Raw genomic sequence first — 13,246 nt, forward strand, 5'->3', positions numbered from 1 at the left:
CACCACCTAGGTAAAAGTGAATAGAAATGATTTCCTACGACCCAGTAATTCTACTCCTAGATGTGCACTCTAAGCAGACTCACACATGTACAGTCACAAGACATAAAAGAATGTTCACAACTGAACTATTTGAGGGGACAAAAAATGTCCACCAACAGTAGAATAAACTGTGAAGTGTGAATGTAACAGAACAACATACGACATGGGGCAATCGCAGAAAGGTAATGTGAAAAAGAGAGCTGCCGAATGCATACAGTAGGATCCTAGCATGTATGAAGCCAAATACATTGTTTAGAGATACAGGTATGTGATAAATTGAGAACAAAAGGCAGATTATGATAAACACAAAATCCCGCCTCCTGAGCAGGGAGGGATTAAGATGTGGTTGGGAAGGGGCACACAGGAGACTGTAAAGCTATCAGTTGAACCTAATGGGTACACACATATGTACCTACATGTACACTAAATTATTTCTTATACTTCATATTTTATAAATTTCCCTATCTACTGAATATTTCATAAAAATAAATTTTAAAAAACTTCCATACTCTTCAGAGATGGCAATAGTCAAAAAACAGTGAGATGTCCAAATAAAGACAACTGTATGCCATAATTGAGCATATCCATAGGTATACTGAGATTGCCTATATTTAAAAAGAAGAAGACAAATATAAAAGTCAGGCCATGGGAGAACAATGCTTAATTATACGTAATTGTTTATTTAAAATAATTTTCCAAGTCTTCCAATGATTTAACAGGCTTTGCTTCACTTTTATCATCTCAAACAGCTAGAAATCAACACACACTTTTTGTATTGTATTTTACCACTATGTATGCTATTTTAACATTTTTCTTTATTAAGAACCAAATATATTGACCAATAAGCAGTATATATTTAAATTATCTTCTTGGGTAGCTCTGAGGTTGCTGATGGCTTCTTGGGATTAATCTGATGCTGGAAGCTATCTTAGGCCCTGTCTCTAACTCACTATGTCTCAGGCAAAACATGCCACAGTTCTAGGTCTGTTTTCTCATCCGCAAAATAAACACCCAAATTAGATGATACTTGTTGTTTTATCTGGCTATAAAATTCCATCACTGTATTCCCCATCATTTTCACTTACTTTTACTTCATCTTTATTTACTAATTTTCCACCTGTAAAGCATAATTTTCCATACTCAAGTAAACATAAGTTCATTTAAAAAAAACACAAACCCAAAATATTCTTATTCTATCTGCATTAATAGATAAAAAGGCTTTAGCTCTAATTTTCATTTTTTATTTCTACCTCTTAAAGTCAATGATAAAGTCACAAGTGTAAAATGAATGCATTTAAAAACATAAAAGATACACTTCAATGACAAGAAATATGCAACGATCATGAAAATCTACTGTACACTTTGCCAAGGTCAAAGAATGAAAGACAATATGGAAAAGTCAATCTTCAAATATATCCTTAACAAAAACTCTCTCCTACATAGTAAAAGCATCATCTAAACAGCAGCTCCAACCAAAAAATTTTTTTTAAAAAAGCAGGGGAGATGGGACAGATAACTTTCTCCAGGTTTTCCAGATAAAAACATGTGGTCACCAGGAATTCAAGGTAACTTCAAAAGCCGCATTTAATTCAAAATAAAATGAACATTTCTGACAGATGAAAACAGTATGAAACTGATTTTTTTTCTTTCCTAGATACAAATGATATGGGGCATTTCTTAACAGTTTAGTAATCATCTAAGAATAACTGTAGAAATAACCCCAATTCTACCATCCCAGCCACTGGTATAAAACAAATACCTTCCATGAAACTGTCTTTCACGTAACTAAAATATCCTCACTTACTTGGAACAATTTCGTGCTTACATGATCACAAACACTTGTTTTTAGATGCTGTGGGATTATTGGAGCTGAGATTTTTGAAACAATATCTGAATCTTAGCAGAGAGGTAATAATCCTTTCACTATACATTGACTGGGCTTCCTTAACCAAATCTGAGCAACTACTATAATAATAATGCTGGTGGTAGTCCATGATACTCTCAAATTTTTCCCTTTAAGAAATATATAAGCCATGTAACTCTAGCAAATATGTTACATTGTACACTTTCTTAACCCAGAATGGCTGTTTTCAGGCCTTATTAGGAAAACAAACAAACAATGGTAGTTACTACCTGTTTTTTATCATTCATAAGCTACAATGAAGTTCAAATATGGACAGTTTAATTGTGTGACCTTAAGTAAAAAACGAAAACCATTACAGTTTTACCAAAAGAAACACAAAAAATATGGGAAGAAGTGAAATGAACAGGGCATAGGTCCCAAAGATTACATTATGATTCTCAACAGGATTTTCAAAACAAAGGGTATCTACATACAATTTCTGTGAATATTTCTTATACTAGAAAGATCCAAAGCAAATGTAGGCTCAGCCCTACCTTGTCAAAGATAAATATTCAGATAAACTAGAAGTTCCATCTGCTAAAGTGCATCCGCTGAACAGGTCCACCCTGGCCCTGCTACTTACAGCCATCCAAGAAAGTGGCCTCACTCATGCTCATTCACTCATTCTGTGTCCTATCAAGAGTCGCACAAAACAATGGTTTTGCTTTTTTTAAAAAACCAAATACTTTATATGGTGAACTACAGAAAAAACAATTCTAAATATACTTTTAAAATTCTAGAGAGTTGAGATAACCTCATTTCTTTAAATACTGAAAATGTAAAGGGTCCATATAAAGAGTTGTATTAAGTATATACTTTCTATTTTAATAATTCACTTGCTGTGCTCTTAAAATCTCTATGAGAGAAGCAGATATTTTACCCATGTCTTTTGGTAAGAGATTCAAAAGCAGAAGTAGCAGGGCTGTAAAATTTCATAAAATTTGTGGGATTTTTTTAAAGCTAAATTATTCAATATCTTGTATTGTTATTGCACTCATGTATTGCCCGGAATATATATACAGCAACCCAGCAACAGTGATTGCAACACAAATAAGGTAAATAGGTCTACAAAGCATTTGATTTCCTTATTAGATAAATGAAGTTTTCATAGAGGAAATGCAAACAACTGCAATTCAGATCAGGTTATATAAGCTTAACAATTATTTAAACCTTATATAAAATTAAATCTAACCCTCACCACTACAAATCTGTAAGGAATCAGAAAAGGATTTATAGTACACAAGTCTTGACTACTGTTGCATTCCACTTTGAAACCACTCTAAGCTAAAACAACATTTTACCAAGATTTAAAGAAAAATAGATTTTATAAAAGGGATTCTTTTATTCACTGAATACATCATTTGTGTTACTGACAGAAACAAGTGATAATTTTTTTCCACTATAATTTGCTCTGATGAAAGAAGTAATTCTTTTAACTCCTAACAAATGCTACATTTTCAAGACTAAAGGAATTATCAGTAGGCATTCTTTCTTCTTGATCTAAGTTATTTGTCTCTAAAATATGTCAAGTAAGCTTTTAAAGATTCAGGGAGGGGCAGCTTCATGATTTTTTCTCTCAGTAAATTTTGAGGTGGCTCCTCTGGCTTCATCGTTTCACTGTGATCTTTTTCTTCCTCTTCTTTGTTATCTTCTTCCATTTTTTCATCCTCCTCACTGTCTAGAGGCTGAGGAATAAGCTGATTACCCACAAATACGTAAGTGTTAATTCTCTGTTTAACTCTCTTTCTTTTCCTTTTGGGTGGAGCCCTTTGAGGAATCCCCTTGGCCTGCATCTCATCATTTATGAAATTTCTAAGTGTGCGTCGAATGTAAATACGAGCCAAGTCCTGTAGATTCCTGACAGCACAGGGAGCTAAAAACAAACACAAAACACAAGAAAGAAAACATTAATCTATTGGTCACTTTTTTTCATAAAACAAAATGTGTTTCTTAGCACATTTTAGAAAATACACAAAATATAAAAACTCTACCTTTCATCTAACAAAGGTTTCGGAGTAGTCATCATATGCCAAGGACCAATGGATAGCACAGAAGTTAAAATGTACAGGGGCGTGTGTGTGTTTGTGTGTTGGCATTTATATGCATAAAAGTTCTCTGGAAGCGTAAGAATTTAGAAACAGGGTACATGACCATGAAATAATTAGGAGACAAGAGCAGGAGAGAGACTATCCTGCATATCTTTTATACTTTTTGATGTATAAATCATACGAAAAGTACTACCTATTCATAACAACAGAAGTGAGATCCCATCCCCTATATAGCTTTTGTTTCTTTGTTTTGAAACAAGGTCTCACTGTAGCCCAGGCTGATTGTGTAGTGGCACAATCATGGCTTACTGGAGCCTCAACCACCCAGGCTCAGGTGATCCTCCTGCCTCAGCCTCCCAAGTAGCTGGGACAGAAGTGCACGCCAGCACACCTGGATAATTTTTTAATTATTTGTAGAGAGGGGATCTTACTATGTTGCCTAGGCAGGTCTCTTTAACTCCTGAGCTCATGTGAGCCTCTCATCTCAGCCTCCCCAAATATTGAGGTTACAGGTGTAAGCCATCATGCCCGGCCCTCTATATGTAAAAATGAACAAAAACCATCTGCTCTGCCCATTTTCCAAAATTGTTCACTAAGTTGTTTAACATTCATCAATAAGTAAGTATTAACCTATATCTGCCAGGCACTGTTAAAGAACCCATGTAGACACACTGGATGGTTTAGATCACCAAGTCTGCACTCCCTGCACTTATGCAACTTACATAATCAGGGAGGAGTTGGTAAACAAAAATCAATTATAAAGAAGAAAAATAAGGAATACAAGAAAAAAAACAAAACATCAATGATATGACAGAAAAACTGGGGTTCTGGTTTCTTTCTTTTTTGTTTTGAGACAAGAGCTTTGCTCTGTCACCAGGCTGTAGTGCAGTGGCGTGATCTCAGCTACTGTAATCTCCGCCTCCCGGGTCCAAGTGATTCTCCTGCCTCAGCCTCCTGAGTAGCTGGGCCTACAGGCGTGTGCCACCACGCCTGGCTAATTTTTTGTATTTTTAGTAGTGATGGGGTTTCACTGTGTTAGTCAGGATGGTCTCAATCTCCTGACCTTGTGATCCACCCGCCTTGGCCTCCCAAAGTGCTGGGATTACAGGCACGAGCCACCACACCTAGCCCTGGTTGCTTTCTATTGGGTGGTCATAAAGGTCTCCCTGAGAAGATCATGTCCTAGCTAAGATCTAGATGATGTAACAGCCATGTAAACATCTTGGAGGCAGAGGGAACAGCAGAGCCCTAAAAGGTAAACGAGCTTAGCATGTTAAAGGAGCTGAAGGAAGGCTAGTGCAGATGAAGTTCGGAGCATGAGAATAGCCGGAATACTTTGGTAATCCACTTGAAATATGAACACACTCTAATGGAGAGTGGCAGTATAGATGGGAGAGATGGACAAATTCCAGGTATAATACATTCTGAAGATAGGATGGAAACGGATTGGCTGTAGGGGATGAGGGAGGGAAAAAAATAATCAAGGAAAACATCTAAGGTTTTGGCCTGAGCAACTGGGCAGATGCTGGTATCAGTTACTGACATGACAAAGACAGAGGAGAGAACAGGTTGAGAAGAAAATTTTAAAATGTACTTAGTTTGTGTTAGATGTGAATTGTCTATCATTTGTCCAAAGTGGAGATTTCAGAGATAATTAACAACTACAATGTCATACTCGTCACCATTTTCAATGTTTTACAAGTAATAACTCAATGTTAGGAGATTACGTACTGAATGCAGGTTTTGACTGCAGAGGGTATGCTGCCTTTCCCACCATAAGCCACCATAAGATCACGACTCTGGAGCTCAGGGGCAAGGTCGGGGCTGGAGATGCTAATCCCATGTCAGCAGCCCATCATGACATGCAAAGAGCAAGAGTAGAGGAAAGCACCCAGAACTAAGCCTGAGAGAGCTCTGTAAAGGAACAGAGTGAAGAATAAATCTACCCTAAAGTTTCAGAAATTATAAAGGAGCTAGGAAATAGAAACTGTATCAGTCTTTTCAGCTGATCTTGGCTCTTGAATTTTTCTGTTACTGGTATTCTCTGTCAACACTGTAATTATGTTCTTCCTTTGCCAATACTGCATGCTATTCCAGCGATGTATCTTTCAATCCTTAATCATCAGAGGGATACCTGAAATTTATCAAGACCAACTGGACCCAGCATGGAAAAAGATTCAGACTTGACTTTAGTAGCTGCTAACACTCAGAACTCCTAAAGTAGCAGTCATGTGAGCTTCATTTAAAAGTTCTTTTGGGCCAGGCACAATGGCTCAAGCCTGTAATCCCAGCACTTTGAGAGGCTGAGGCAGACGGATCACTTGAGCCCATAATCTTGAGACCAGTCTGGACAACATGGTGAAATCCTGTCTCTAAAAAAAAAAAGAAAAATTAGCCGGGCATTGTGGTACATGCCTGTAGTCCCAGCTACTCAGTAGGTTGAGATGGGAGGATCATCTGAGCCTGGGTAGGTCAAGGCTGCAGTGAGCCACGGTCATGCCACTGCACTACAGCCTGGGTAACAGAGTGAGACCCTGTCTCAAAAAATTTAAAAAATAAAATAAAAAAGTTCTTTTGACTGACACAAAACCTTTTAGATAAGTCTCAGTCCTAATTATTCAAACATCCTCCATATTGTCTATTCCTTAAGAGTACCTTGTTTCCAATGCCTCCGATTATGAGATTAGGATTTAACAGATGAGACAATACTAATCCTGACTGCTAGGAAAACTTATTTTAAATTTAAATAGAAAAAGAGGGAATCCTCCCTAACTCATTTTACGAGGCCAGCATCATCCTGATACCAAAACCTGGTAGAGACACAACAAAAAAAGAAAATTTCAGGTCAATATCCCTGATGAACATCGATGGGAAAATCCTCAATAAAATACTGGCAAACCGAATCCAGCAGCACATTAAAAAGCTTATCCACCATGATCAAGTCTGCTTTATCCCTGGGATGCAAAGATAGTTTAACATATGCAAATCAATAAACGTAATCCATCACATAAACAGAACCAACAACAAAAACCGTATGACTATCTCAATACATGCAGAAAAGGCCTTTGACAAAATTCCATACTCCTTCATGCTAAAAAAACTCAATAAATTTGACATTGATGGAACATATCTCAAAATAATAAGAGATATTTATGACAAACCCACAGCCAATATCATACTGAATAGGCAAAAACTGGAAGCATTCTCTTTGAAAACCAGCACAAGACAACGATGTCCTCCCTCACCACTCCTATTCAACATAATATTGGAAGTTCTGGCCAGAGCAATCAGATAAGAGAAAGAAATAAAGGGTACTCAAATAGGAAGAAAGTAAGTCAAATTGTCTCTGTTTGCAGATGACATGATTGTATACTTAGAAAACCCCATCATCTCAGCCCAAAATCTCCTGAAGCTGATAAGCAACTTTAGCAAAGTCCCAGGATACAATTCAATGTGCAAAAATCACAAGCATTCCTATACATCAAGAACTCCTAAAGTAACAGACAAACAGAGAGCCAAATCATGAGTGAACTCCCATTCACAACAGCTACTAAGAGAATGAAATATCTAGGAATCCAACTTACAAGGGATGTGAAGGACCTCTTCAAGAAGAACTACAAACCACTGCTCAAGGAAATAACAGAGGACACAAACAAATGGAAGAACATTCCATGCTCATGGATAGGAGAATCAATATCATGAAAATGGCCATACTGTCCAAAATAATTTATAGATTCAATGCTATCCCCATCAAGCTACCATTGACTTTCTTCACAGAATTGGAAAAAACTACTTTAAACTTCACATAGAACCCAAAAAGAGCCTGCATAGCCAAAACAATCTTAAACAAAAAGAACAAAGCTGGAGGCATCACACTACATGACTTCAAACTATACTACAAGACTACAGTAACCAAAACTGTATGGTACTGGTACCAAAACACATATACAGACCAATGGAACAGAACAGAGGCCTCAGAAATAACACTACACATCTACAACCATCTGATCTTTGACAAACCTAACAAAAACAAGCAATGGGGAACAGACTCCCTATTTAATAAATGGTGTTGGAAAAACTGGCTAGCCATATGCAGAAAACTGAAACTGCACACCTTCCTTACACTTTACACAAAAATCAACTCAAGATGGATTAAAGACTTAAACATAAAACCTAAAACCATAAAAACCCTAGAAGAAAACCTAGGCAATACCATTCAGGACATAAGGATGGACAAAGACTTCATGACTAAAACACCAAAAGCAATGGCAACAAATGAAAAAACTGACAAACGGGATCAAATTAAGCTAAAGAGCTTCTGCACAGCAAAAGAAACTATCATTACAGTAAACAGGCAACCTATAGAATGGGAGAAAATTTTTGCAATCTATCCATCTGACAAAGGTCTAATATCCAGAATCTACAAAGAATTTGAACAAATTTACAAGAAACAAACAAACCCCATCAAAAAATGAGCAAAGGATATGAACAGACACTTCTCAAAAGAATACATTTATGCGGCCAACAAACATATGAAAAAAAGCTCATGATCACTGGTCATTAGAGAAATGCAAATCAAAACTACAATAAGATACCACCTCCAGCCAGTTAGAATGGCGATCATTAAAAAGTCAGGAAACAACAGAAGCCGGCGAGGATGTGGAGAAATAGGAATGCTTTTACACTGCTGGTGGGAGTGTAAATTAGTTCAATCATTGTGGAAGACAGTGTGGCAATTCCTCAGGGATCTAGAGCCAGAAATATCATTTGACCTAGGAATCCCATTACTGGGTATATACTTAAAGGATTATAAATCATTCCACTGTGCATGTAAACATACATGCACACGTATGTTTATTGCAGCACTGTTCACAACAGCAAAGACTTGGAACTAACACAAATACCCATCTGTGATAGACTTGATAAAGAAAATGTGGCATATATACACCAATTATGAAACAATTTTTCATAACAATTTATGAAGTCTCTTCTGTCCCTGAACTTTAAACAATGCATCTTTCTTTTTAGAATGTCTTCTCCCCAACCCCAATAAAAAAAAACACAGAAAGAAACAGGATTTTTAAATGTAATAAAATTAGTGGCGAATCAAGATGAAAAATTATGACTCCACTGTAGTAAGTTGTTTAATATGAGCAATTTGATTACTACAAGATACATTTGGCAAATAATTTCTATATTATTTTTGGTTTTTTTAAAGTCGCATTCTTTCATATTTTAAATCCCTACAATTAAGGAATAATGTCCTCTCAACAGCAAGCTATTTTGACTTACTTCTATACACCCACAAAAACTTATTCTCCATACATCCTATTAAATTTTGGCAAATACTAATTTTTAAAACTTTTTTCATGCTCTGACTATTACTATATGAAGCTTTTATTTTTTAGAAATTCACATAATTCCTGACTTTTTATAAGTTACTGTTGGTTACTGATGACTTTTCTCTTTATTGTAGCATTTCAAGTACAGTAGTCTCCCTTTATGCAGTTTCACCTTCCACGGTTTCTGCTTTCTACGGTCAACCAAGGTCTGAAAATATTAAATGGAAAATTTGAGAAAGAAGCAATTCATACATTTTAAATTGTGAGCTGTTCTGAGTAGTGTAGTACAATTTCATGCTGTCCTGCCTGGGATGTGAATCATCCCTCTGTCTACCATTTCCGCACCATATATACTACCCATCTGTTAGTAACTTAGCAGCTGCCTCAGTTATCAGATAGAAAAAACATAATACATACAGGATTTTGTACTATTTGCAGGCCCAGGCATCCCCTGGAGGGTAATGGAACATACCCCCAAGGATAAGGAGTGATGACTGTATACACAGAAAAGAGTCAATGGTTTAATAACTCCCATATATCTGGGCACTCAGCTTCAACAATTATCACTCTTCCCATCACCACCCCAGATTATTTTGATGAAATATTTAGACATATCATTTAGTCTGTAAATATTTCAGAGGTATAATGGATTTTTTTTTTAATTTAGGCTCCTTTCCATTTTACCCTATTCTACTGAATTTATTCCTATTTTACACTCACTGTTACAAATGTCATTCAATCCAACCAATAGCAGTCTTACCAGCTACTTAGATTTGTGTTGAAATTCTTAAAATGAGGGAAAATGGAAATTGTGCATTCATAGCATATTATCTATGTCATTAATGAATTATGTTATTATAAAAACATATTTACAACCAAAATGCTTCTAAAATAAACAAGAAAACGATCAGATAAAAAATAGAATGACTACTGATAGAATTCTGAGATTTTAACAGTGTCAAAGTAAAATAGTTAAATAGCTGCTGCACAGAAATCAACAAGGGATTCTATAGGCATTCTTAGGTATGACACTTATGGTTGGGCCACTGTCAAAGCCAAGCTGTGTCAGAAAATTTTTTCATTACTTCCTTTTATTACTTCCCATCCAGTTAGGATAATTAAAACAAAATTATCATAAACTATAATTCTAGTGTTTGAAAACTAGGAAGGAGAAAATAGTTTTGTTATTATTGTTGCAAGGAGTTTTAAGTAGGGACCGGTAACTACAGTATAGCCTACTATTGCAAATAGTACTAATATAGCATAAATATATAGAGTATACAGATAGTCCCTGACTTCTAATGGTTCAATGTAGGATTTTTCCACTTTACAATGTGTTTATCAGGATGTAACCCCACCTTACGCTGAGGAGCTCCTTATGTCTCACGATGGGGTTCGGGTTTCTACTAAATGAGTATCACTCTTGCAACCAAAGTAAGGTCAAACCATCCTAGGCTGGGGACCATGTGCTGTGTTACCAGCATTAAATCCATTTTCCACTCAACAACGTTCATGATTTACAATGGGTTTATCTGGCCATAGTCCCACCATAAGTCGAGAAGCATCTGTAGTCTACTAAAAAGTAGACTTCATGGAAACAATCATATAATGCATACACAGCCAAGTGATAATCACTGATTCTGGTGCTAGAAAGAAATGGATGTCCTATATTTTTCTGTGTCTCAGTGATACCTGTTTTTGACTAGATGGGAAGTTTAAATAAACATTTCAACACAGTAACCTCATGTTTCCAGTCTCCTTTATGATAATCCTTTGTTTTTTTATCATTCTTATTTTAGCTTTAATTTTGTTTTATATGGACTGTTACATATGGATTAAAATCCTTTTTGTAAGTAGCCAAAGTATAGATACAAGTATATTTGGAAAAACTGGTTGCTAACATTTTCTGAATTATGAAAGGTTGAAACTGTTTTAGAACTGACTGCTTAACTTCTTTCTAAATGAGATCACAATAACAGCACAGAATCAGAATCTATGACTCTCACAAATCTGTAAAGAGTGGTCAACGTATCACCTTTGACAGTGGCTCCCATTAGAGAAAAATGCTTGCAAAGCACTCTCCCAAGCTCAAGCTGAAGAAACATTTACGCCGCTAACACTCTGAACAAGCAACACTCACCATAGAGCCATGACAGCCTCTCTGCATCATCGCACACATTCTTCCTAAGGGTGGAGGAATGGCTAGGCTTGTATATTTCAGGTATATAAAAAGCAGCTGGCCATGTTTGGCTGTCATTCCTTTCTCTTTTCCTCTGGGATGTGCCTACTTTCGTCTGGGACTCATACACATTGACTAGGCTCTGTTCACCATATATTTACAGGTAGACTCTCATGGTGGCAGGCTGGTGCCACTGCCTGAAACTGGGTGGGTGGTTGGGTCTAATGTAAGGGTTGTGAAACCCTGTCTCTACTAAATATACAAAAACTAGCCAGGCATGGTGGTGGGAACCTGTAATCCCAGCTACTCAGGAGGCCAAAGCAGAAGAATTGCTTGAGCCCAGGAGGCAGAGACTGCAGTGAGCTGAGATCGTGCCACTGCATTACGGCCTGGGTGACACAGTGAGACTCCATCGTAAAAACAAAACAAAATAAACATTACTTCACATAATTTTCAAAAACACTCCAAATGTCCCAAAGTCATGCGGCTCAAAAGAGAGTAGAATGAACACTGAAAATAAAGTTGTATCTTTCTATAAACCCAAGTTCCTATGAAATAAATTCATTTAAAAGGCAAACTAAGTCAAGAGGTTCCTTTTTGGTAAAGAATTTTACCTCATGGTTAAAAATACTATGATCTAAGCCAAACCAATTAATACCACTTTCTCCTCTCCATTTCAAGCTCTCATTTGCTCCATTACGTTGATCACTCCCTCCTTGAAACTTTCTTTCTTGGTTTTCAACACCCTGGGACCTGACCCTAGTTTGCCCCCACCACCTTTGACCCTTCCTTCGCTAATCCATTTTCCTGGTGAACCTCAGGTCCAACTCCAATATCTCTTCTTTATTTCTACTCTCCGCTAAGTGATCTCATCCATTTCTATCTATCCCTAGCCTAAAATGCCATGTTCATGTTGAGGGGTCTCCACTTATACCTTGCTCATGAAGCAGGTTTGTGCCACCTGACATTTGTCTGTATGGTAACAGACAACTCAAACATGATTAAAGGAAAATGTCAGATCTTTCTATTCCTATTTCCAAATTATGCCACTTCCAGTCTTCCTAGCAACAGTAAATAACACCAGCACTCAGCTAGCCTCAAGGGAAAACAAATTCCTCTTTTCCCTCCACCCACACTCTCCCCAGTCAGCTATTCTTCTGCCTTCAGACAACACTATCCACACCAACATCCACTCTCCTGTAGGTGTAAGAAAAGCCTCCTGACTGGCCTGCCTGCCTTTTTTTCCTATGATAATCCATCCTCCACAGCCAGCCAATGAGCTTCTGCCACTCTGGACCCTATGCCTGGTCTGGGAATGACCAAGTTCTCTTCAGACTAGATAAAGCCTTTTGTATTTATTGTCTCTCTGTACGAAAAAATGCTGCCACTAAATCTTGATGTGGCAAGTTTTTTTATATCATTCTGGTCATAATTTAGATGTTGCTTTGGCAGAAAGGTCTTCCTTACCACCATACCTACAGTAGATACCCTTCCCACAACCAGTAACTTGCCACATCACAAACTATAATTAATAAACTTGGTTTTGGTTTGACCTGCCCCTTCTTCTTATGTTTCCATGAAGGTAGCTAACAGTGTCTGGTATAAGGTGAGGGCTTTACTTTACCAAAAAAAAAAAAAAAAACTGAGGCCCAGCGAAGTGGCTCACGCCTATAATTCTAGCACTTTGGGAGGCTGAGGCAGACAGACCACTTGAGGTCAGATGTTTGAGACCAGC

General features: G+C 37.1%; 1 protein-coding gene across 4 annotated transcripts in view; it reads right to left on the minus strand.

Moving 5' to 3' along the window:
- Positions 1-696: 696 nt before the first annotated feature.
- The window catches only part of PCMTD1 (protein-L-isoaspartate (D-aspartate) O-methyltransferase domain containing 1), an 81,189-nt gene continuing 68,639 nt past the window's right edge, over positions 697-13,246 (minus strand). For all 4 annotated transcript variants that reach the window (XM_011994463.1, XM_011994461.1, XM_011994462.1 and 1 more), the window contains one exon: positions 697-3,815. In XM_011994463.1, coding sequence (XP_011849853.1) covers positions 3,448-3,815 — 368 coding nt within the window. In that variant the 3' untranslated portion in view covers positions 697-3,447. The remainder of the gene's footprint in view (positions 3,816-13,246) is intronic.

This window comes from Mandrillus leucophaeus, unplaced genomic scaffold (genome assembly GCF_000951045.1).
Source record: "Mandrillus leucophaeus isolate KB7577 unplaced genomic scaffold, Mleu.le_1.0 Scaffold458, whole genome shotgun sequence".
In the NCBI taxonomy this organism is placed as follows: domain Eukaryota; kingdom Metazoa; phylum Chordata; class Mammalia; order Primates; family Cercopithecidae; genus Mandrillus; species Mandrillus leucophaeus.